Here is a 25,913-nt window from a genome sequence, read left to right as displayed (position 1 = left end):
TTTTATTTAAAGTCGGTTAAAATAATGTCGTACTTAAAGTAGTTCTCTGAATTTTTTTTATTTTTTTTTATTTTATTATTAAAGACTAAGCTGTGTTCCAAAATTAAAATGTGACTTAGCTTATCACTAATTACATAATTATTATCATTAAAATATGTAAATACTAAAATTCATCGAATATAAAGAAAGACATTCTTTAAACAAACATTTATTCATATGGGTCCTGGTTTTCTAACAACGTGAATGCTCTCATTAATTAAAGTAGACATAACAGTGTCCGTCTTCGAATTCGATGACTTAAGCGAAATATGGGATTAAGCGCGAAATAAAGTGTGTGGTTATTGCGATAAGCGAACAAGTGAATAGGGGGTGACGCGGGGCGGGAGGGACGCCGCACCCCATGCCACGCTCATTCGGCATCAGTCGAGTCTAAGTCTCAGGTTTGGGCGCAGCATTCCGTCGCTATTACGTTTAGAATCTTCACAGAAACCCTTTATAATCTCCGTAAATAACCTAATTTAGCATGTAAAAAATCGTGACGAACTTTTCGGACGTACGCACAATGCTGTCGGCCGAAATGGTGGTGTATAGCCGCCACGTTTCTCTGATAACGGTTTTGTTGTTGCTTCAAGCAGGCGTCCTATCAGCGCAGACCTTTCCCGTCGAGAAAATAGCCGTTGGTAAGTATAATGTACATACTACTTATAGTATATATTTGATTAGCGTATATAGTTTTCGCTTGTATTTATTATTCGTTTGTTACGTAACCATTATTTTGTGTAATGTTGTTCTGCTAGGCAGAGTATCGTGAAAAGTCTTTTTACACTATTATTGGTCCAACGTGTGTTGTATTTTAATCTCGTTTCAGCGAACAATGTGACCCGCGTTGCGTCCCATTAACGGGGAATCGATTTTCTCTTTCCAACTCATTGCGCTTCTCCCTCTCGCACTGCGAGTACGTGACATTAGAAAAGGTCGAACGATTTTCTGGTGCGTGTTTTGTATAGGAAACTTTTAGTTAACGAAAATAAAATGCTAAAATACTTTTAAAAAACACAATGAATGACCACGTCTGGTTTCACCCTTTACTGGAGTAACATCTTAAATTAAGTGGAAAGCTCAAAGAACAAGGAAAGCATTTTTCAAACTATCTCCGTCTCTTTCATTTTGAGAGTCGCTTAAATCACATTGCCAGTTTTTAGTTATTAGAGGTATCGTTTGTGTACATACGTTTCGACACACAAAAAACACGCATGCCTTTCACGCTATCTAGAAGTGAAGTATAACAATATCATATCAATATTCTATCTCATTCTTTCGCAGTTTAAATCCTATAGATCTATGTTTGTCTCTTTTTAGTATCGCTATTCGGGTTTCGTTTCCGTTTCATCTTTCGTTCCGATCCGTTTCACCTATTTCAAATCGCAACGGCTTTAAGGTATTTTCACTGCAAAAATTACGGGTTTTCAAATAATTTCCAAAACGAGTTTCTATAAAACATATTATACTTTTGACAGCCAAGAAACGGTGGGGCAGCGTGCGGCCGATTGCTCGACCATACGGAGGGATCCTCCCCCCGCGGAGCGGGAGGTACCCTGGGGTAATAATTTCTTAACAAGTGCCATTATCATTTGTTCCTTTTTTATTAGCCCGAGGTCGGTCCCCTGGGGTCTGGTTGGTATCCTCGGGACTGGACTCCCTCCAGCCATTCATGCCATCGCCGGGTACCAGAGCTTAGGATTGGGGCATTTTTTAAAGAGGTTTACGTCCTCGCGACTCCGTGCCTCGCGGCAACGGCCCCCATCCCCCACGCGGTGGGGATTACGGGTTGGCTGGCGGCCCGCCGAGTGTAACGAGCAACACGGCAGACCACCGCCCGACGCTCAAACGAGCAACAATGACGAAGCCATGCCGGTATACCGGTACCCCCCTCTGGAGGGCGTGCCCCTGTAGCCGAAGTCGGGGACACGGCGACCAGCGGCCGGAAGATGCGTAAGCAACGCCGACTCACTTCTCCATCGAAAGACAGGCCAAAAGTGGCCCACCATCTCCCATGGGTTACGTCTGAAACGGGTCAAACGTGACCCGAAGAAAACAAAAAGGGGAAGAGTGAGGAAGCCCGAGCGTCTCCAGGAGGAACACCCTTCAGCGAGTGAAGGGCGTGGAGAGCCCGCAACCCCCCCTGCTGGTTTTGGTCCGCGTCATCCTATCTCTTTCATTGCAAAGCCTACCTACACCTACACTTAACCTACCTACCTAACACCTAAGAATCCTTGCAACGAAAAAGATCGGATGACACCCCTGGGAGTGGGACTGCTCCCAGGGGTGTCATCCGCCATCTACGGACGCGCCCGGTGGAAGTCCAGTAAAATTCCCTCACAGACGGAGCCCCGGCCACGCAGAGTGCGCGCCGGGGGGCGCCCAGCCGACGGAGCCTTCGAGGCGAATCGAAGGCTCTGAAACGTCGGCCGTCTCGGTACGGCAGCCCGTCGGGCCGCCCAGACGGTGCCGCTGGTGTCCCGGAATACCCCGCTGGACCAGAACCAGCCTGCCGGGTCGGGACGCGATACACCGTCGACCGGTCGCTCTAATCACTCCACGGCAGCGCGCTAGAGTGCTGGTAGCGCGCCGCGCGACCTCACCCCCTCAGGTCGCCCCTTGACCTTCACCGGGGGAGCTCGTGTAGTCCTACGATATACCTTTTTTATTATTTATTATACTATTTATAATTAACTGCGGGTAATTCATACTGGGAGCCCGCCTACCTCAATATTCCGATCCCCCTATAACGTTAGCTTTGCGAAGTCAAAGGGATCCGGAAACAGGTTAAAATTCGATGCGCGTGATGAGTGCGTCTACCAAGCCATGCGTGCCAATTAAAAAACAGGCAAAATAGTCATGCGCAAAAACAAAAACTGACGGGATGCGTTAAATTCACTTTCATTTGTACAAAGGCCTGCAGTTTGTCGATTTGCTCTTGAAAAAATGTATTCAAAAAGCAGAGCGACAAACGGGCAGTGCCCAAATTTATGTTTGTCCCAAAATAAGGCAGTATATGGTTCCTCTCTCCATACATCGATTCCTTGTAGTATAATCGTCTAGGATGTATTAGTGGTGCAGGATTGAGTGACGCTGTCATTCAGGGGCAGCAAAGGCTGATTTGAGCCGTATGTCACTTTGGGATTAGCTAACGCGTGGAGAAGTTTACTTTGGTATTTTGCTTGTTAGTTCGATTTGTTTATTTGTTCAGATATTATTGAGTACCTAGTTTTGTCTTTAAGTCAATAAGCTAGTGCAGAGGAAATAGCATTTTTACTAAAAAAAAAATCTCAACAATATTTATCAATCATGAAGTTCAGCTTTAGACTAAAGGCAGATCAGAATGCATAAGATAGCTGGTAAAATTAATATTTGTTTTTATAAACCCACTTGGTTCTGGTTATGGAACAATCCTTAATTGAATACTCTGTATTATTGGACAACTATTTGCATACGATTAAGCCATATTTCTCATTGTTTCTATCCTAATTTTGTTTTCATTCGTACTTAGAACTAAGACGGTAAGGGAAATAAAAGTTTATCTTCTGACCTTTGACCATGACTTTTTGGGGTAAGTTTTTGCTTGGGGCATTGCCTACGTGCTGAACCTATCTAAGTCTAACAAACATGATGACCGCTTACGACTACTAAAAAGAACCCATTTTTCAACGCAAGTGACAATACGGTTCAAAATTTCTTCGTTTCTGAGTCTGTTAAGCAACGTAAGGCAAACGTTAAGACGTTCGTCACGGTGGCGATAGTTCAGTTCGTGGGGCACCAATTTTTCAAGTTTTTTTTTTTCCAAGCTAATCTGACGCAAATGGACCAATACTATTGTAATGCTATCGTTTAAATCTAGCTCAGCGGTGAATCGAGTATCCTCAGTTTTCACTATCGCCTTAATTTGTCGTTGTTGAGTTTAGTTTACGGGTGGTGGGACCTCTTGTGAGTCCGCACGGGTAGGTACCACCACCTCGCTTATTTCTGCCGTGAAGCAGTAATGCGTTTCGGTTTGAAGGGTGGGGTAGCCGTTGTAACTATACTGAGACCTTAGAACTTATATCTCAAGGTGGGTGGCGCATTTACATTGTAGATGACTATGGGCTCCAGTAACCACTTAACACCAGGTGGGCTGTGAGCTCGTCCACCCATGTAAGCGATAAAAAAGTTTTCGAGTGACGGCGAGGTTCCATTTTAGGTCAAAATTTTCATCTCGGAAACGTTCTAATCAATAGAGATTCGTAAATTCGTTTGTATTGTTCACTCCGTAGACGTCGTTAAGGTTCTGAGTCGTTTGTGCAGCATTGCTACCGCGACGAAACTCATATTCCATAATTATAATCAGACGTCATCGTGGCCTAAAGGATAAAACGGCTGGGACATTCGTATCGAGCGATGCGATTTTTCCGGTGTTCGAATCTGTAGGTAGGTGCGAATTTTTCGAATGAAATACGTACATAGTAAATGTTCACGAGTGACCACGGTGAAAGAATAACATCGTGTAATAAAAATGAAACCGTCCGAAAATTTTATTAATGCGTAATTACTGGTAGACCACCATCCGGCCTGATTCTGCCGTGAAGCAGTTATGCGTCTTGGTTTGAAGGATGGGGTAGCCATTATTTGAAAAAAACTAGGACTTAGATAACTAAGGAGGACAAAATTTATAATTTTCCTTTTTAGTTCGGCTTGCTATACAAAGGATTTCTTAGTTTTCAATGTTTAGTTTAAAGTATGGCCAACTTGACGAATCAAATACCAGTGATACAAGTACACAATCAAACTTCAATAGAAATAAAAATCAAAGGAACAAGTCTTAATAATTGCCTTCATTGTAGATGTTTTGAACAAAATTTTGAACGTAGAAGGAAAGCTTGATATGATTATATAATTTTACTCAAGGTAAACAATTTCCACAATCTGAGCCAGTTTTCGAACGGAAAATTTACGCCAAGTTCGAGGGGAGAACAGGACGAAACCTGAAATTTATTTTCTCGGAATTCAATGTTGCGTTATTTTAAACAATCCGGTTGGTTCTTCGGCGGTACAATTTTCAGTTCCGTCGTATTCGGAGTCTCCGTAATTACATGACTGGAACACTTCGTTTCATGGTTCCGTGGACTGAGGTACACCTGCGCTACAATGACTGCACTGGACGTAGACAAAGGGGGTTGTAGGACTAACTATTCTCCACGTGCATACAAAAAAAGCGGTAAAGCGCTGAATTAAAACGAAGCGTCCGCCACTATCCAGATTGATTACTTTGCAGGAAAATGTTTGACGTTACACTCGTGCCATGAGAGGGCTTTTACTCTTTAAAGTATAATGAAATTTAAAGATATCATATACCACACACCGCGATGACTATTTTTGAATTGACAATTTTTAATTTAGGTACATTCATTTGATTCTCAATCATTCTATTTATTTTCATGACACTAACCGACATATTTTTAATTATTATTTCGTTATTGATCCTTTTAATAGCGTGACAAGTTTATGACACACCTTGATGCACAAGTTAGGATTCTTAATAATATTGTAAAAGTGGCTATTTGCATTTCAAATCCAAAAGTTTGTTTTATAGATGAAATGGATTGTTTCGTAATTCGTTTTACGGTATGAATAAATGTATAGCAATATTCATTATAAGTCTCAAACAATATCCTCGCACAGATTTCAAAACGGAAAACACAATTATATTAGATCAGAAAGCGAGCAACAACACGCTTAATTCAAACAAAAATGTCGTATGCGATGATCGTCGAGATCTTATCGCGGTCGAATGAATCATTCTTCAGTAATCATTCATTTGTATGCATCGACATTGAGAGCTATGATAAATATTACAATTTTTTTATATGAATATTAATGAAAAGCAATTTGGCGCATATACTTTTACTGTTATATGACAACGCCGAGAAGCTATTACGAGTCTCGGTAATCCCGATACATTTGAGATATATTAGTTTAATGTCAAAAGGTAAATTAAGAACATTTAATAATAATGTCTGTAAATTGAAAACTGCCTAACTACATTCAAATGTATGTACAGAACTATGTACTGTGTTCAATAAAATGTGATAATGGGCACGACACAATTATCTTTTAATAAATGTTATTTAAGTGAAACTTCTTTAGAAACGTTGTGATTTCAAAATCGATGAAACGAAATGAAACGAAATGAAAAAATAAGTGTGCCGCGATTGGCTTGCCGAAGCGGCTCCGAGCGACGCCGACAAATCACGAAGGGCTCCACACGGTCTCGCGTCCCCGACTAGTCCAGTGTGTTTTTGACGTCCGTGCACGCTGTCGTGGCTCTCGGAGCGCCCTGAGATACTTTTATTTCTACTTAGTTTGTTATCAACAGATGTCACTGCACGTATATTCAACAATTCCTGAATCGCGGTGACGAGATGTTACACAGTTGATAGACGTTTTCGTATTTCTCTTGTTAAACCATCCTTCCACAACCTACAACCTAGGAAGGCACCCGGCTCCGACGGCATCCACAACCGCGCGCTTAAACTCTTGCCAGTCCAACTGATAGCAATGTTGGCTACAATTTTAAATGCCGCTATGACGCACTGCATCTTTCCCGCGGTGTGGAAAGAAGCGGACGTTATCGGTATACATAAGCCGGGCAAACCGACAAACGAAACTTCTAGTTACCGTCCGATTAGTCTCCTCTCGACGATAGGAAAAATTTACGAACGGCTCCTTAGGAAACGCCTCTGGGATTTTGTTACCGCGAACAAAATTCTCATAGACGAACAGTTCGGATTCCGCTCAAAACACTCGTGCGTACAACAAGTGCACCGCCTCACGGAGCACATTCTGATAGGACTAAATAGGCGTAAACAAATCCCGACCGGCGCCCTCTTCTTCGACATCGCGAAGGCGTTCGACAAAGTCTGGCACAACGGTTTAATTTATAAACTATACAACATGGGAGTGCCAGACAGACTCGTGCTCATCATACGAGACTTCTTGTCGAACCGTTCGTTTCGATATCGAGTAGAGGGAACTCGTTCTCGTCCCCGTCAACTGACCGCCGGAGTCCCGCAAGGCTCCGCGCTCTCCCCGTTATTATTTAGTTTGTATATCAATGATATACCCCGGTCTCCGGAGACCCATCTAGCGCTCTTCGCCGATGACACGGCTATCTACTACTCGTGTAGGAAGATGTCGCTGCTTCATCGGCGACTCCAGATCGCAGTAGCCACCCTGGGACAGTGGTTCCGGAAGTGGCGAATAGACATCAACCCCACGAAAAGCGCAGCGGTGCTCTTCAAAAGGGGTCGCCCTCCGAACATCACTTCGAGCATCCCACTCCGTAGTAGGCGCGCAAACACCTCCGCCGTTAGTCCCATCACTCTCTTTGGCCAGCCCATTCCGTGGGTCTCGAAGGTCAAATATCTAGGCGTCACCCTCGACAGAGGGATGACATTCCGTCCCCATATAAAAACGGTACGCGACCGCGCCGCGTTTATTCTAGGACGACTCTATCCAATGCTTTGTAGTCGAAGCAAACTGTCCCTCCGTAATAAGGTAACTCTCTACAAAACTTGTATACGCCCCGTCATGACGTATGCAAGCGTAGTGTTCGCTCACGCAGCCCGCACCAACTTGAAATCCCTTCAGGTTATTCAATCACGATTCTGCAGGATAGCCGTCGGAGCGCCTTGGTTCCTTAGGAATGTGGATCTCCACGACGACCTGGAGCTCGACTCTTTTAGTAAGTATCTACAGTCGGCATCGCTGCGCCATTTTGAGAAGGCGGCACGACATGAGAACCCTCTCATCGTAGCCGCTGGAAATTACATACCCGACCCAGTAGACCGAATGGAAAACCGTCGACGTCGCCCAAAGCACGTCATTACGGATCCTCCTGATCCATTAACGGTGCTTTTAGGCACCACAAGCACCGGTCACCGTCCTCGTCGAACCCGTCGCTTGCGACGAAGGGCTCGACGAGCGAACTAACCCATAGACACAGCCCACTGAGTTTCTCGCCGGATCTTCTCAGTGGGTCGCGTTTCCGATCCGGTGGTAGATTCTGCGAAGCACTGCTCTTGCTAGGGTCAGTGTTAGCAACTCTCCGGTTGAGCCCCGCGAGCTCACCTACTAACGTTAGGGTGAAGCTGAAATAGCCTCTCAAGGCTATCAGCATAGGTAGGAAAAAAAAAAAAAAAAAAAAAAAAAAAAAAGTTAAACCATCCTTACCTTGCGTAGGAATTCCGCGATTGTACAGGCGGTTCACCCAGGGTGAGGCTGCTCCATTGCACTGCGGAGTGGTAGACCCTTGCGATTATTATAAATTTTTATATGTTTCACTTCTACCATTTGTGGCTTGCCCAGTTGCCCACACACACACTTTTTTTTTCGACATAGTCGCCTTCCAGGCTTATCCGCTTTGCACATAATATTTTTTCCAAATCTAAAAATCACTTTTAAAAAAACTTAATTCTGATCCCTTAAAAAAATATGTACCGCGCGACTACTGTGACATCATCTTCAAATTTATCGCCCCTGAGATGTTCCTTTAGCCGTGGCAATAGGTAGAAATCAGTAAGACTCAGTGAATATGGAGAATGTTCCATCAATTCGAAGTCAGATTCTTGAAAGGCAGCAATCGCAACTCTAGACTTGTGCGCGGGAGCGTTGTCTTGGTGAAACAAAACAACTTTAGCGAGTTTGGGACGCCGTTGCTTGCGTATTTCCGCAAGCAGATTTGTTATTTTTTCGGTCGTACAAAATCCCCGTAATAGTGGCTCCATGATTAAGGTATTCGATTTTTACCACCCCTACATTTCCCCAGCAAATACAGACTACGATCTTACAAGCGATTGGAATCGCCATAAATTTCTTTGGATTTGAGGTTCATTGGCGGTCTCTTCCTAGTTATGCACCTAGTGAAGCCATGTTTCATCAATGGTTATGTCAAGCCAAAAATCAGTCAAGATCATGTTGTAACAAGTCCAAATAGCTTTGAAAAATTCTCAGTCTCATTTGTTTTTGCGCGTCAAGAAAGAATTCTCGGCAACCAGCGCGCTAACACTTTTTCATAACTAAATTGGTTGTGAATAATAAATATTATGGACACTTATTCCTATAGGAATTTCTATTTCTTCTGCTTTAAAATGAACAGTAACACAACGATCCGCCAAGACAATATTTAAAACTTTTTTAATAATTCGTTCAGTCACTACAGATGTAGCGCGTCTCGTGCGGGTGTCTCCGTTAATGAAAGTTCTTCGTAGCTTGAACTCAGCACACCAACTCGCCGAATCTGGAGAAGCATGAACCCCTAATGTTACTTTCAAGTCTTTATTTAACAGTTCCGTATGTAGTAAAAAAAATCATCCAGAAATATTTTATTACCGCGCGAATTTCCATTTTAATCCATTTTTAAGAACACGTCCCGACACGACATCAAAAACTTCTTTCTTCGTCAAATGACTTCTATTTTTAAAAAACAAAAGAGTATCGATTTTTATATTTTATTATTATCTAATATCTGGGCTACGTCTACTAGTAATTTTTTTCCAAGACATTATCACTATTTATTGAACACCCTTCGTAGAGTGATTGAGTTTTAATACTGTTCTAAAGTATTTAATATTGTTATCGTCAAATTTTAATAACAGTATACAACACATTTTTAATGAACAATGACGACCTATAATATATTTTTTCAAACGATACCAATGCAAACAGAAACACTCAAAGCTACATTCCACTATAAAAGACCAGGTATAAAATAAAGCCGGTAAAACTGTGATTTAAAAAGAAAATAACTAAACTAAATTCGGTCCCTCACTGGAAAAACAATCTGGGCCTTTCACCTTTTCACAGCGTATAACGCATTTGAATAAATTTCACACGTTTTGCTTTGGGCAAAACCTAAAAACTTGGTAGTTTGAAACATGCTCGCTTTGGATCGTCATGTCGTACGAATTTACAATTAGCTCCTGCTAAGGACGTAATAGTATACACACACGTTTGTTTCGCACTGGCTTCGGCAATAGTTAGTTTAATGTGTAAGTGCCGCGAAATGTATCCTCTCATACGATTTTCTTGGAAAAACGTTAAAGGAATCTTTAACAATATTTAGATAAAGTTTTTTACACTGCCAGCTACAGAAGTTAGGTCCCGGTATCTCCGCGGCTGTTCCCTCGACACGATACCTCCTACATCGCAGACATTGTTACGATTAAGTTTTGCCTTTGTTTGTTCGACTAGATATTGTGTGACACAGAATAAAACCTCCAACAAATATCTTGAATAAATCCTGTTGAAACGCTTCTTTGACGTGTTAAAACACAGAATTTAATGCTAAATTTTGATAGCTTGTAACAAAAATCAATTAGGGCATATCGGATCGTGATCGGGCTTTTTAAAAGTGGCTCTAGTTTAAACTTAAAACATACCCACGCAAAGTTTTTCATAGCTAATAGCTTTATACAAACCTGATTTTTTAAAATATAAATAACTAGTAATAAAAAGAGCGCGAATCAAAAAAATCGTAAAATGAGTAAGGTAAAGGCTAAAAATTATATAACAAATCCGTATTGTTTTAAGCGAAATCGTGTAGCAAAATTATAGACTTGTGATTTAAAATCAGTTTCACAATTTAGACATATAAATTTAGAGAATTAGTCAAAACTGACTGTACTGTTTTAATTGGGATTTTCTTTATTTAACAAAGAAAATATCTGCCATTTTACGAAGTATTTTTAGGCGATTTATTCGCCTGGCGATTTATATCGATCTTAGATTTGGCGAAGTATAGGTTAAAAAAAAAAGAATCATTTTGATATTGCACTGAAAAATATTTGTTGCTGCGAATGTGACTATTTGAAGTAATTTTTTTTATTGCTTAAATGGGTGGACGAGCTAACAGCCCTACTGGTGTTAAGTGGTTACTGGAGCCCATAGACATTTACGACGTAAATGCGCCACCAACCTTGAGATATCAGTCATATAAGTCGCGGTGGCTTAAAGATAAGATGCCCGGTGTAATCATTTGGAGGAAGCTGACTATTCTTGTGCCGAAACCTCGCAATCAGGTAGGTATTAGGCCTTTTTTATAATGAAACACATATTTGACATAATGATAGCTCTGCTTGTAATCATAGCTTGATGGTTAGAAAGAAAATGATTTTATTTTGTCTTGCTTACGGCTCAATTTACAAACATAGTTGACGCCACGGAGAATATCTTTATCTTGTCGTCTGCTTACGATGCAAACAAATTAGTTCTAACACTGTTCTCCAATTTAAGCAAGATAGTGGCTGTATTTTTACTGTCTATTACAGCGTAGTATTTATTTGTCTTTGACTTGTGCTTTTTTTCTCCTACTTAACCGTTGGTAGCCTAAGAGGCTATTCCAGCTACGCCTGGATTGATAGGTGAGGTCATGGGCTCAACCTGAGAAAATTTGCTAACACTAGCCCTAGCAAGAGCAGCGCTTCGCAGAATCTACCACCGGATCGGAATCGCGACCCATTGAGAAGATCTGGCGAGAAACTCAGTGGGTTGTGTCTATGGGCTAGTTTGCTCGTCGAACTCTTCGTTGTAGTCGACGAGCTCGACAAGGACGGTAATCGGTGCTTGAGGGACCTAAAAGCACTGAGATTGAATCCGGGGGATGCGCAAGACATGTATCGGGCGATGGCGTCTTTGTGTCGCACCGTCGTGGTCGGATAAGTAATCTATGCTAGGACGCACGGTGAACTGGTAACGTAAAACTGCCATTTCTGCCGCGAAACTATTGGCTAGTAGGGTGCTACAGCCGGTGTTACATTACAATTGAGACTTTATCCCCACTTGTCGAGGTTGTATTCACGTTGATCGCAATGTGAGCTACTAGTACTATACTACACAAATACTAGTGGACTGAACTCTGACGTCCATGTAAAACATTGAGAAAACAATGTTTTATTTTGTATATTGTTCGGCTTCCGCGAGTCGCAGATATAGTTGAATACGTAAGATATGATAACAGTTTATTATGTATTTATTTATTATATCCAATGTTTCAAATTTTCAACAACTAGTATTAAATATAAATAAAAGATGGTACTCATCACAATACACGAATCGATCAGTAATACCTTAGTCGACGCGACTAAGAAACTGGTAATGTATTTCAAAAGTTAGAAATAATAAGCGAGGGAGGAGATAATCAAGCCGTAAAAGTTGTTTTATATCGCTTAATCATAATGTGCTGTAGCTTCTTAACTGTGAATTAGTAGAGTAAACATTGACGGACTCATTAATAAAAGTGGTGTTTGAAACATTTGAACAGTTACGCCGCGTATTTTCTTTTCATTGACAGTCTGCTTCAGACATGATAGAAAGAGACAAAAGATGGAGTCGATAAGACTTTAATTTTGACGTTACGTAACGCCGTATACTAGAATTAAAATCCTCGCACAAGTATGTAGTGCAGCGTACTTATGCCTCGTTTTAAAATTGCAACATAAAATCCACCCACTTTTGAGTACATGCTCAATTATTGTAAAGTGTACGTACGTGAAATTGCTATGAGAAACCAACATTTTAACCCACAACTTATTTATGTGACATTAAATGTAATTATATAAAGAATTCACGTGTAAGCTGCTGGCAGGCTTCCAAGACTTGCGGCACTTAAGTCTATGAGGGTTTAAAAAATATCTTCAGTCTTCAGGTTGATCACTCTAACTAGTGGAATAAGTTAGAATAGTTCTCGAAATATATTATTTTACATCAAAACCCTACAGATCTCTTAATTTAAATATAAATAAACAGTTCTGTAACCAATGTTACTTAGAGACACTTGCAGAAAAAAAATCGCCATGTTTCATCAGACTGTGGAAAGAAATCCTTCTTTTGGTGTTTCCGCAGTGTGATAGCGTGTCCTTCTTGCAGCGAGGCTTGAAAATAATCTTTAGCTACAGTGATCTTGGCTAATAATTTTAGAGTGATCGAATATTAAGACATCCACATTGAGATAAATGAATAAAAGAAAAACCAATTTAAATGTTCTATTGAAAATTTTCAATTTCAAAATTTACAATAAAGCTAAGTTACTGCCTCTAATGACAAACTACACTATCTATATATTAATACGTGAAGCAAAAACTTTGTATCCCTTTTTACGGAAATCGCGCGGATGGAGGAGTATGAAATTTTCCACACTCATAGAGAATATAGAGAAGAAGTGCACAATGCTAATTTTTTTTTAAAATAATGCATAAAAGATACATTAAATCGATAAAGAAAACATTACACACACTACCGTGTATTTGACACACACACACACGCATGCATACTATTTATTTATTGCCAAACTTTTGCTCTTGACGTCTGTGGTCAAATTGAGAATAGATTAAATATTGTTTGTCTTTATTAATATTTTTCTATAGTGTAGTCTTGGCGTTGAAAATACAATCATAATAGTGTAAAAACTTACAATTCCAATTAATTATAGTCGAATTTCGACTACTGCGGGACCTCTAGTATCATCTAGAACACGATTGCTCAATACTGCTTTGCTAATACGATCCCCTAGGACTGTAATAGCGAAGCGACAATTCATTTAAGAGCTTTCATTGTCAGTCACTAGTGCCGCGTGCCTTAACGAGAGCGGGTTCCGGAACACGTAATCCTGTTAGTGACCATGCTTGACTTTGGGCAACAGTTGCTAGCGGTCGCTAAAGCAATTCAGCAATTATCATCAAGGGTCGTCGATTGCCGGTGACAGCTCGACGTGAAATATCATTCGTCTGTACGAGTCTGATTCGTATTTTTGTTAAATATCATTTATATTTATAAACAAACTAGCACTACGTCCGCGTGGAATATTTACTTTGGCATAACGCTAAATTTTACCATTTACGTAGAAAGTGAAAGTATTTTTGAATTATAGAATGTATTTAAACCCCTATTTTGAAACATTCTTTATTGCTGCTCCACTTGTATTGGCCTTACCGTGATGTCATATAGCCTATATATAGCCTTCCTCAATAAATGGGTTATCTAACACTGAAATAATTTTTCAAATCGGACCATTAGTTCCTGAGATTAGCGCGCTCAAACAAACAAACTCTTCAGCCTTATAATATTAGTATAGATACTTCAACACGTCTAATTAAAACTGCTAGTGGCCCCACAATAGTCGAAATTTGACTTTAATCAATTGAAATTTTATGTTTAAACATTATTCATCTATTCTCCATTTGACCACAGACTTTAAACACTAACAAAAGTTTGACAATTGACAATAAAAAAAGAGTATATTTATATATATATGTGTTGTGTCAAATACATGGTAGTGTGTGTAATATTTTCTTTATTTTTTCTTTTACTCATGTCTAGGACTAGCGAACATCGAAAAAATTAGATTATACATACATAGATATTATAATATTACAAATTTTTTAAGTTTTGTGTCTGTTCGAAAGTATACCACACCTTATTGATCAAAATATAATAATTGTACTTGATAATATTACTATTTTAGTTTTAAACAAGGTTCAACGTCAGAAAAGTTTTTAAAATTATTCAGAGTCTTAACAATTCAAAGGTCTCTAACGTAATTTAAAAAAAAAATTCTAACATTAAAAAAATAAGTAAAAAAGAAAAAAGACATGCCCGCTGAGTTTCTTACCGGTTCTTCTCAGGACGGAGGCTAGTTTTTGTGAATTGGCGGTAGTTCTTTTTGACGTTCAACAAGTATGTACTTTCATTTATGTTGAATTGTTTTTTTTTTTTATTTAATTTGCATTGAATGTCTACAACAATTTTGTGTGTCAAGCGAAAATTATATTCGCGTATGTAGACGAACCGCAAACTACTAATATTAGTGACACGATCAGTACAAACTTGAATTAGGCAGAAATGCGACGTAACTCAGTTAGCAAGCACCAAAGCGTCTATCAATGCTTCACAATTCACTGCATCGCTCTTGAATACGTGCATACGCTTTGTAGAACAGAGAAAATATATAATAACAGTGGCAATTGTATAAGTCGAGTGTAACGGCGTTTACCAATTTATGACTCACTGAAATAGTTTGAGGGTGTAAATTTGTTACTACTAATTTAGATTAGATTCATTTACAGCTAGTAGTGGGATCACAGTGAGCTTAAAACGTCATCGAATTTCAGCACTTCATTATTATTTTTACGATATATCAGATGATTCAATAAGACTGGTGGTAGGACCTCTTGTGAGTCCGCGCGGGTAGGTACTACACCCCGCCTATTTCTGCCGTGAAAGAAAGCAGTAATGCGTTTCGGTTTGAAGGGTGGAGCAGCCGTTGTAACTACTTAGGTATACTTGGCACCTTAGAACTTATATCTCAAGGTGGGTTGCGCATTTCCGTTATGGCTTCCGGTAACCACTTAGCACCAGGTGGGCTGTGAGCTCGTCCCCTATCTAAGCAATAAAAAAAACCAGATTGAAGCTAACATTTCACTAAATATGTTAAAGTTGTTCCTCTGTATTAAAATTTTATTTGTTTGTCATAGTCCATGCTTTCCCTTCTCCTCCTTCAATCGTGCCTTCAGTTGTGCCTTCTGGTCTTGTCTTCGAGTGCTCTGTGACCATGGTAGACGGTGGTATCAAGGGTACCGCCAAGTGATAAGGATTTGCTGATACACATCATAAAAATCACCTGTAGACACGACATGAGCAGCAATAGTTCAGCTTTAAACTAAAATATTCGTGCTTAAAAACTATCACTTACATGTATACTTAAACATAAATGTATGCTTAAACATAAACATAGCAGAGCCTTTACTAATTTTTGTCTCTTAAAAGAAACAATAGCAATTGTAACACCCGCAATATATCAAGAGTTCGGTAACCAAATGACAAAAGCATAAATCAAGGCAAAGACAAGAGCTAAAAAGTTACGAAAGCAGATCCGTGTCAATTTTTTTGTAAATTCTCAGACTCTCACTGCTGTTATCGTGTATACTAAAAATACAATCTCAAATCGAAGGGTGAAATTTAGTTATGTTCTTTTTCAATAAAAACTGCTCAAATCTCGTTTTGTCAGAATTCCGCTTTGTATTTATTTATGGTTCAATAGGCGATGTCACTGCTACAGGCGGGAAGGCACGAACCAGCAATACAAATATTATCCGATGACCGGCCTTTTCTATCTGAGCCGAGATACTGTACTGAGATTGGAAAATAGTTTGTGATGAAAGGTCTGAAAATTGCACGAATGAATGGAATAAATATTTAAACGGGCGATAATCTATTTGTTTTTTTTTTTTATAAATGCGTACGTACGGCTTGAATGTCTTCTTTATATGTATAATTCATAAATTTTCACACTGGGTCATAATAAGCAGGCCTCAGAAATAGAAGCTCCTTACATATATTATCACTACATAATAAAAAACAAAGTCGCTTTCTCTGTCCCTATATCCCTGTGTATGCTTAAATCTTTAAAACTACGCAACGCATTTTGATGCGGTTTTTTTTAGTAGATAGAGTGATTGAAGACAAAGATTTATATGTATAATAACATCCATCAAATAGTGGAGAAATCAATAATAAATTACAGTTTCTTAAACGAAGTGAGGGCGGGTCGCTAGTTCAATATTTAGATTTAGTAGAACACAGAAAATTATTTATGCGATTAAGCCGACGTACTCCAGAAATTAATATAAACTGTTCTGTAATCAATTTTACTTAGTGACAGCTTCAGAAAAAAAAAATCGCCATATTTCATCAAATTGTGGAAAGAAATCCTTCTTTTGGTGTTTCCACAGTGTGATAGCGTGTCCTTGTTGGAGCGAAGCCTGAAAAAAATCTTTAGCTATAGTGATATTGGCTAAGCTTCAGGTATTACCGATGCTTAAAGGATGGTTAACACCCTTAAAAGCGATGTTTAACCACTTTCTACAAAACCTTCGTTTCTCCTAACATAGTCTAGTCTCTATTTTTATTTAAATAGGCAAAGATAGAACATCATTTATTTTTGAGTGTTATCAATAGAAACATTGGAAATAGTTTTTTTGTTCTAAAGATGAAAATGAATATAGTAATTGATACAATATCTTCTTCCATTTTAAAACTTTTAAAAACATAAATATCGAAATGTTAAATAATAGGAATTTTCGTTTCCTCGTGAATAATAATTCATTCAGGTAATTTACACTGTAGAGTCCAAGGCTATATGAAACTGAGAAGCAAAAGTTGCGTAAAGTAAAAAAAAATAGCAATATAACAAACTTAGATTTTCATGAAAGCATAACAGCTTCGTCCGAGTAAGACTTAGAACACTTTGCAGCGTAGAAAAAGTTTCTTTTAATCCTCTTTTAATGAAGTTACAGTCTCTGCTAGGTAAGACACTTCGCTCTGCAAACAACTCCCGGTTTATGAAAATTAAGTAGAGGTTAAAAAAATATATTTTTTGAAGGCTTATGCAGATAAAACTATCAATTTTTGAAACGAAACCGTTAAAACGTGTTTTTTTTAGGAGATTCCAATTTTCAATCAATTTTTGCCATTAAAGAAGATCCATGGCTTTTTAAAACCAACGTCTTTACGATAATGTTGTATGTTTTATTTGATTGTAATTTCTGGGACCCTATTCTTTATAAACCACTAGTCTAACGCCTTTTTATTTTAAAACTACATTGTTATTTTACAAATTTGTATTAACAATCATTACAATCGTTCTTAAATTATTAGCTTGCCATACACTGCACTGTAATGTTTTATAGTACAATTCATTCCATTATTAAACACCTCAGTGGACTTGTTGAAACAAGCGAGTGAAATACAAAAAGGAATGACGTTGCAAATGGAAGAAATATAGCTCGGAATGGAAACTCAGAATGGCTCTCAGGACATAATGTCCGCCAGCCATAATGCGAATGAAAAAAGACATAGTGACAGTGAGTCACGTTAAAACCAGGCGAAGTTGCGGATAGGGGGGTATTAAAGGAGCCAGCGAACTGTGGCTTCAGTGATTCAGATAAACGTTTCGGTCAGCAATCATATATCAAACGGATGACGCTTTCAGAATAGGGGCGCGGTCTTTTTCAGCGCACGATAAAGATATCCAATGGAGTGTGTCCACTCTTGTTTTCAATTGGTTACGGTTTGCTTCGAAATGAAATATATATTTTATATTTTCCAAATATCAAACAGAATTTTCTTTTTAGAAAATACTATAAGATTAACGAAAGGGATACGTTCTTTTGTTGGTGGTAATCCGTCTCACATCTCAGTAGCGGAGTACGAGGCGATTGTTTTGGTAAAAAAAACAAACACATATAAAAGGATTATTTGTTTTAAAACTATTCATAATATTGGAATACATTAATGAAATGAAAATTTTATACCAATTGTTGGTTTAATCGTTCAATTGTTATTGTACTGATTATAACATATTCATAATACGAATAAAATACTCTCAGGCTATCAATCAGAACTGAAATAGCCTAATATTGAGATTGATGTGTTTAATTAAGCCGATGATGACACTTCAATAAAACTTAGATTAATGTTTATTCCGAATCTTCGAGTGTCTCCATCGTTTCTATAAATTTAGTAACTATAATTTACATTTTTTATTTATATAATAATATATACAGATTATATATACATATTATTAGATTGTATGTACTGGGCTTTTATGTACAGTTACTATTTTAAATTTAAAACTGTAAAATTTAAAATACGGGTATGCAATTTTCTTGGTAGACTAGTTTCTCGGCGCCCGTGAGAAGAATATGTATGCTTTGATCTAAAGTTATAAATTGCGGCAGGTTGCAAACTTACAAGTATGGTACAACCGACCTGCCTATTTCTGCTGTGAAACAGTCATGCAAACCGGTTCAAGGATAGGATAGTATTAAAATAAAAGAAACGATAATAATCTTACTGGTGGTAGGACCTCTTGTGAGTCCACACAGGTAGGTACCAACACCCTGCCTGTTTCTGTCGTGAAGCAGAAATGCGTTTCGGTTTGAAGGTTGGGTACCCGTTCTAACCATACTGAGACTTTAGAGCTTATATCTCAAGGTGGGTGGCGCATTTACGTTATAGATGTCTATGGGCTCCAGTAACCACTTAACACCAGGTGGGCTGTGGGCTCGTCCATCCATTAAACAATAAAAAATAAAATAAAATGTCAAGGCAATACTTAGTATTCACGCTGTCGTTTCTAGAGGCACCGGTAACCAGTTCACATCAAGTGTATTTATTCCTCTACAAAGCAATCTTAAAAAAAAAACAATAACAATAATTTATTACGTCTTTTCCTAGGAGCAATATTTGACCAGAACACTGAAGAGATCCAGAATGTATTCAAGTACGCGATGACAATGCACAACCAAAATATAACCGGTCGAAGGTTCGAGCTGCAAGCATATGTGGACGTCATTAACACAGCCGATGCATTCAAGCTTTCACGACTCAGTGAGTATTTATCGAATGCACTATAATGTTTCGCTATTGTGATACATCTACACCACTCCATCGCTGCTGGATATTTAAAGTCGTGTTTGCTGTATAAGTGTTTGTTTAACGTATTGGAATATAAAAATAAGGCTACGTTACGTATAAAATCTTATGTGACTAAGAGATGTTTTCTTGGTGTAATACATATAGTAATGATATAGTATTCTCTGATTAGAACACAACAGTTTCCATTACAGCCATTCCATTTCAAAAATACATACTATCGTCATTAATTATTATTGTATTACTAACACTTCAAGATTTTGTATTACTAACACTTCATATGGAATTTAATTCTGAAATAAAAAATTATTATTATATTATTTTTATTAATATTGAATTGACAAACAAGTCAGTGTTAAATGTGTTCGCGCTAAATTTGTTCGTGTTCGTTTATTTATACAATAAAGTTGTTGATCCTAGTTATCCTTTTCTGGAATAATACCCATAACATACGGTAGATGATTTGTGAATAGCATCAACTAATGTTAGTAAAGTATACATATTATGATTGTCACAGCGAAGCGTGTTCCTCATTCGCTGGTGATTAATAAATTAGAAATACTTAATATTAATATAAAACGACTTCACCGCGAATTTTACTATCTCAATTTATAAACGCCATGATCACGATTGAGTCTAACCGTATTTTTCTCTACTTACGATCATTTATAAGGTTTATCAATCATGAAAGTTTCAAATGATTATTAATAGATTTTTGTGTATAAAATAAAACATTAAGCATTCTTTTTGCATTAAATTTAACGTAAATTTGTATCTTTACGTCTGCAGTTTCTGTACTCATCTAATGTTAAGATGTGGTATCAAACGGGGCGACAAATAAATTTTCGCATAAAACATTTATCGCTAATGAGTTTTCTGGGGTATTCTAAACTTTATGAGTTCAGCGCTATCTCATCACTGGGCTTGACATTGGTAATTAGTTTCGAAATTATAAATAGATCGCATTTATAAAAGGGCATTAATCATTATGTTTTCGTGTAATAAATTTCCTGCGTTGTAATGTTCCTTAGTGATTATTGTAAAATTTACGAGATTCTGTCCCATTGTGTTATAAGCAATCAAATAATTTTAGGATATTACATATATGTGTTTTACCGCCATAGGCTCATGTGCTTTGAGCATTGAGAATGTTATGCAGGTTTTATGTATTGCTTTGACAGATGAACCATCTCACGGCCCACCTGTTGTTAAAGGTTCACCGGAGCCCATAGGCATCAGCTACAAAGTAAATGCCGCCACCAGCACGCAAATTTAGCGGCTTGGCTCTGCACCTGGCATTGCTGAAGTCCATGAGGGGCTGTAACTACTTACCTTAAGTTGGGCCATTTGCTCGTCTGCCTAAAAAAGCAATTAAAAAAAAACCACCTTGAAACATGAGTTCAAGTTCTCAGTTATAAGGATGCTGCCTTTTTATATTATAACATACACGTTTTTATAGCATATTTATTATCATAATAAAAAATACGTATCATCCGGCTTTTTGTCATATATGTTTGTATGTACTAATTAAATTGTCTAATTCATTGCATACTTAGAATTCAGTTACCTGCTTCCAAGTGAAAAATAATGCTGTGCGTGCAGCTTGGTGCACGTGAAAGAAGTGAAACTTCTTTGGCGGTGTGTAGTACTGTAGTTTTCTTCATTTTTTATCCTTAAATCAAATTTCTCTTGTAATACGGGATGCTGTGTATCAGAAAAACGACCCAGCTCGTTTTATCTTTTCCCTCTCCACGCTCGAGTGGTTCTCGAGACGCTCTGCCTACTTTCTCACTCTCGCTCTTCCTAAATTGTATCTTTTCTCTCTAGCCGTAACGAATCTGTCTCGAGTTAAATTTTACTCCCAATGCCCCTAAATAAGTTTCAATTCAAAGAAATCGTTAATCAAATATTAAATGTTTGTCCCAAACGAAGTTGATTGTCTGCTGAAATGTTTTTAAGGGAAATTCTACCACCAAGTCACGTGTCTGAGTAGGGCTCTCGCTTATGGCCCTGACGCGCCTTGACTTGATCGATACCCCGAATAGGAGCACATCCCTAAAGACTTTTTCGTATATTTCAGAATAATAAGCCGTGACATTTTTTCGTAATTTTAGAAGCATACTATATTCTTATAAAATAAACATGTTCGGCTCACGGTTCATACTATGTTGTGAAGAATATAAATCTGTACTTTACAAAACAAAGTATGATAATAATTATTATTTATCTAAAGTCTATACCTGATGCTTAGCGGCTTCAAAAGTTTGTTGCGACATGAGATTGGGGTATCATTTTCATTTCTCTTAGAAACTGGTAAGATGAAACATAGTGATATGGGCTTTAAAATTCACCACCACCAGTTTCAAACTAATATATAATTTATACATATTTCTCGTATGTTCTTCACGAAAATTAAATATAAACTTCTACGCCGATATTTTGAATAAATAAAAAGCTTCCCCTCCGTGCAAACGAAACTGAAGTATACGCGATATGTATGAGGCACGGTAGATAATTCTTTCACGCTCACTGGTGCCGACTTCGAACGTAAGATAAACACTGAGTGAACGATTTATTTTTGTATCTATTTTATTTGGTATACGTTTTGTTTCATAATACAGAAAAATAATTTTGAGCTGGATTACAAGATCGCGTCTTGTGCACTTTATATAAATGTAAGCGGAAACAGTAGCTCGTTTAAAGAACGCGAAAGCAAAGTTAGTCCACGGAGAAAAAAAAATAATAATAATAATATATATATATATGTTTCTACCTGGCTTTCGCAATATTTCCTATGACCAAATTGTGATATGATTTTTAAATTATCAAGATCTTTAAAGGCTAATCAATAAACAGTTATAAAATAATTATAATATAATAAATAAGTATAATCAGTTACAAAAATTCACTGAAATTACACAAGCATTGCACGCACGTGCATTTTATGTAAAACGTTTGTAGCGGTACACACGTTGTGACGTCTTTGAGTTCCGGTAATCACTTTCAACCAAGAGTGCGGGGAGCTTGTTCACTCATGAACATATTAAACACAAAAAATAATCATGAAAACTTCTGTGATGTAAATAATTTAAATGGTTGAAAAATCCCTCCAAAAAATAGCAGTCCATTACAATACTACACAGCGAACTTTTAAAAGTCATTCCGTCACTCCTTGAACACCAGGTATCTTATTTTATACCTTTAAACGAGCAATTCTTGTATATATAAATATATAATCTGAATCTCGGAAACGGCTCCAACAATTTTCATAAAATTTAGTATACCTGGGATTTCGGGGGCGATAAAACGATCTAGCTACGATTTATTTTCAGAAAATATTGTTTTATTCGTGTTTTCAATAATCAACTCTTCCCGACATCTATTGGCGAATAATAATACTATTTTTCTTAATTGAGGGCAACTAACCGCCTTAAAGACACAACAAGATGGCGCCATCAAAAAAAAACCAAGCAAAGCTCAGTCATCATCTAGTAATAATTAAAACTAGGATAGTAAATAAAAATAACAACATGTTAAAATACTCCTCGCTGAGTAAGAATAATACGAAAACGCCAGCTTGGAAATTAAAAAAGGAGAGAAACAAAAGCAAATTGCCCGTGAAAGAGAATGAGCGTCGGCCACAGATACTTGCGTCTATTTTCGTTAATGACGAGTGCTTTCCGGCCTTCTGCGGCGTTCGCCTTTTGTGGAATAGCTGCCTCAAAATCCAAATGTACCATATACCTGCCCACCACTTCCACCTCTCGTCGCGCAATATTCAATTACAGCGCCAATACGCGTCTCGGTGGTAGGGGTTCCAATTTACGAGACTATAGTAGTATTTGGCAAGATGTACTTACTTTCGGGGTTAAGTGCCTCTAACATAAACTGGAGTTCGTAATCCCATAAGGGAACTGAGGTACTTCAAATTTTGTGACGTACAGTAACCTCTATATATTATATGTATAGCTTTTCTGTTGTATTTCCTGAAAAAGTGATTTCCACTTTATTATAATAGTAATATAGGCTACGTTACTCGATTATGCTTACACCACATGGCCTTGAAAATAGTAATAAAAAACTGAATATAAATCAATATGCCTCTAGTATTCAGATTCGTTTATATTATGATTTATTAACGTAAAAATATCTTTTCAAATGCACCTGTTGCTCGTTGTAATAATCAGTTGTCTTTGGTATTCCTTTTCTGGTTTCAACCTCAGTTCAATCAATCAATCCTGAGAAAATATGGATAATTTATTCGTCTCATCAATATGACGCGAAGTTGGTAAATATTTTTTCGAAAATTGTCATTTATCTTAGGCGTTGTAGACGCCTTGTTATTTTTCAATGATATTGCAGACTATTAATATAATGGTGATAACTATTAATATATTAAAATTCGGTCACTTGTATCTTTGATATGAATAGACAAAGTTAAAACAGTATAGTTCTTTTTTTGAACAGGAGTTTCTTCAGAGTGTTTTGGAGAGTTCAATGTGATTTTTTTTTAACCTAATTGACGTAATGTACATGTAGAAAAGGAGTCGTAGCGCATTTTTTTTATTTATTGCTTAGATGGATGGACGAGCTCACAGCCCACCTGGTGTTAAGTGGTTACTTAAATAAAACTTCCACTGTTCCAAAATCTTCTGTTATAATAATAATTAAAAATTAATTAACACTTTTATTACGCCTTGCTCATTTTTTGATCGTCTTCACCATCTTCCTTTTCTCAGTCTTTCTGTTTTCTCTCAATCACATCTTAACGTTCCGTTTCACACTCTTTTCATACGTTCCATTCTTACCAATCCTACATGCATATAATGCATGTGTAGATATTTAGTTATACAATATTTATGTACTGATTTGGGCTTACATTTCATCGTAGTACCAATACGTTCAACTGACAAACGATCTCGAGGAAACTATGGGTTAAATACCTTCGCGTCCAAGTGGTTGTTCATTAAATATAAACTGAGCTTTTTATCTACTATTATAAAAGATTTTACAATTCCTATTATATTACATTAGATTCACCCATATTCCGGGTAACTGAAACATATTAAAACTGAATTAAAAAATGTAGATACGAGTATAGCTTAAATACGGTTCTATGTTTTCTTAAATAATATTGATTAGAGAGAGAGAGACAGAACATACCACACCAAAGTTACCAGTTTTGCACACCAAAACACAATTAATATCAGAAAACAGTCAACGTACAGATACATTTGTACAATAGGCGGTCTTATCGCTAAAAGCGATTTCTTCCAGATAACCGTTCAATTAACAGAAATTCTGGAAAAGATAAAGCTACAGCAGGTATGTTACGTTGTACTATCAATAAAACATTATTAAAGGAAATACATACATATATTAAATAGATATATACCAATAAATATAATATGAAATCACTACATATAATATGATTTATATTCCAATATACTTAAACACACATAATAAATCAACAGTATCGATAAAGCATAAACAAGCAAACAACACTAGGCGGATAAATAATGTTCCTTCACTATTCTTTAAAAGTAGCTTAAAGCATTGATTACCGATTACCAATTGTGTAATAGATGGGTTTTTTTTAATGATGTATGTTTATTTATTTTGTATATTATCTCTCTGTTTAGCACTATAACCTTGCCTTTAAGAAGTGACACGTGACTACGTAGGCCTTCCAGAATCTATATCCGGTACAACAGCCTATTTCCGCCGCGAAGCATTGCTGTTTTCCGGTTTGGTATGGCAGCTGTCATACTATTCAGGCTTAGAGCTCGTGTCTCAAGGTTGGCGGCATTGATGTTGTCATATCTATGAGGACTCACCGATAACCAATTAACATAAAATATGTGAAAGAAGTCGGGCCCGTAATGAAAAAAAAACAACAGGAAACAGAGTTGGTCAAAGGCGACGTTCAAAGTATCTATTTCAGGCAGATCTCCGAAAAACCTCTATTTGGCTTTTTATCTCAATCGACTCTTTGTTTTTCTGACTATTATTTCTCATGAAAGAAACTTCTAAAAGGCAATAATTAGTGATTGATTCTCTTCCCAGTTTTGTCAATTTTAATTTATATTCATAGGGCAAAATTTATCTTTAATGAAGCTATACATACGAAACGATGGGACCCTTTATTCCACAACAATTGTATTCTTTTTTTATTACATATTTCATAGTTTCATTTCTTTTCATTGAGAAATTTGAAAGTTTTCATATCATGAAAAAATATTTTAAATCAAGAGTATCAGAGACGGTGCTTTTTAATAATCAAAATGTTAATGTTTCTAAATACAAAAGATGACATCTACGAACGAAATTCGCAGAGAGAAACAAAGGTGCGTCCAAGTTTTAATAAACTTTATTAAGCCGTAAATGAATTT

At 37.4% G+C, this 25,913-nt stretch overlaps 1 protein-coding gene across 1 annotated transcript in view; it reads left to right on the top strand.

The window, feature by feature from the left end:
• The first annotated feature begins 428 nt into the window (after positions 1-428).
• The window catches only part of LOC101740977 (glutamate receptor 1), a 79,470-nt gene continuing 53,985 nt past the window's right edge, over positions 429-25,913 (top strand). The window contains exons 1-2 of the mRNA XM_038013394.2: positions 429-680; positions 19,324-19,476. Coding sequence (XP_037869322.1) covers positions 563-680; positions 19,324-19,476 — 271 coding nt within the window. The 5' untranslated portion in view covers positions 429-562. The remainder of the gene's footprint in view (positions 681-19,323; positions 19,477-25,913) is intronic.

This window comes from Bombyx mori, chromosome 1 (assembly GCF_030269925.1).
Source record: "Bombyx mori chromosome 1, ASM3026992v2".
Taxonomy (NCBI): Eukaryota; Metazoa; Arthropoda; class Insecta; order Lepidoptera; family Bombycidae; genus Bombyx; species Bombyx mori.
This window is presented reverse-complemented; position numbering and strand designations above follow the sequence as displayed.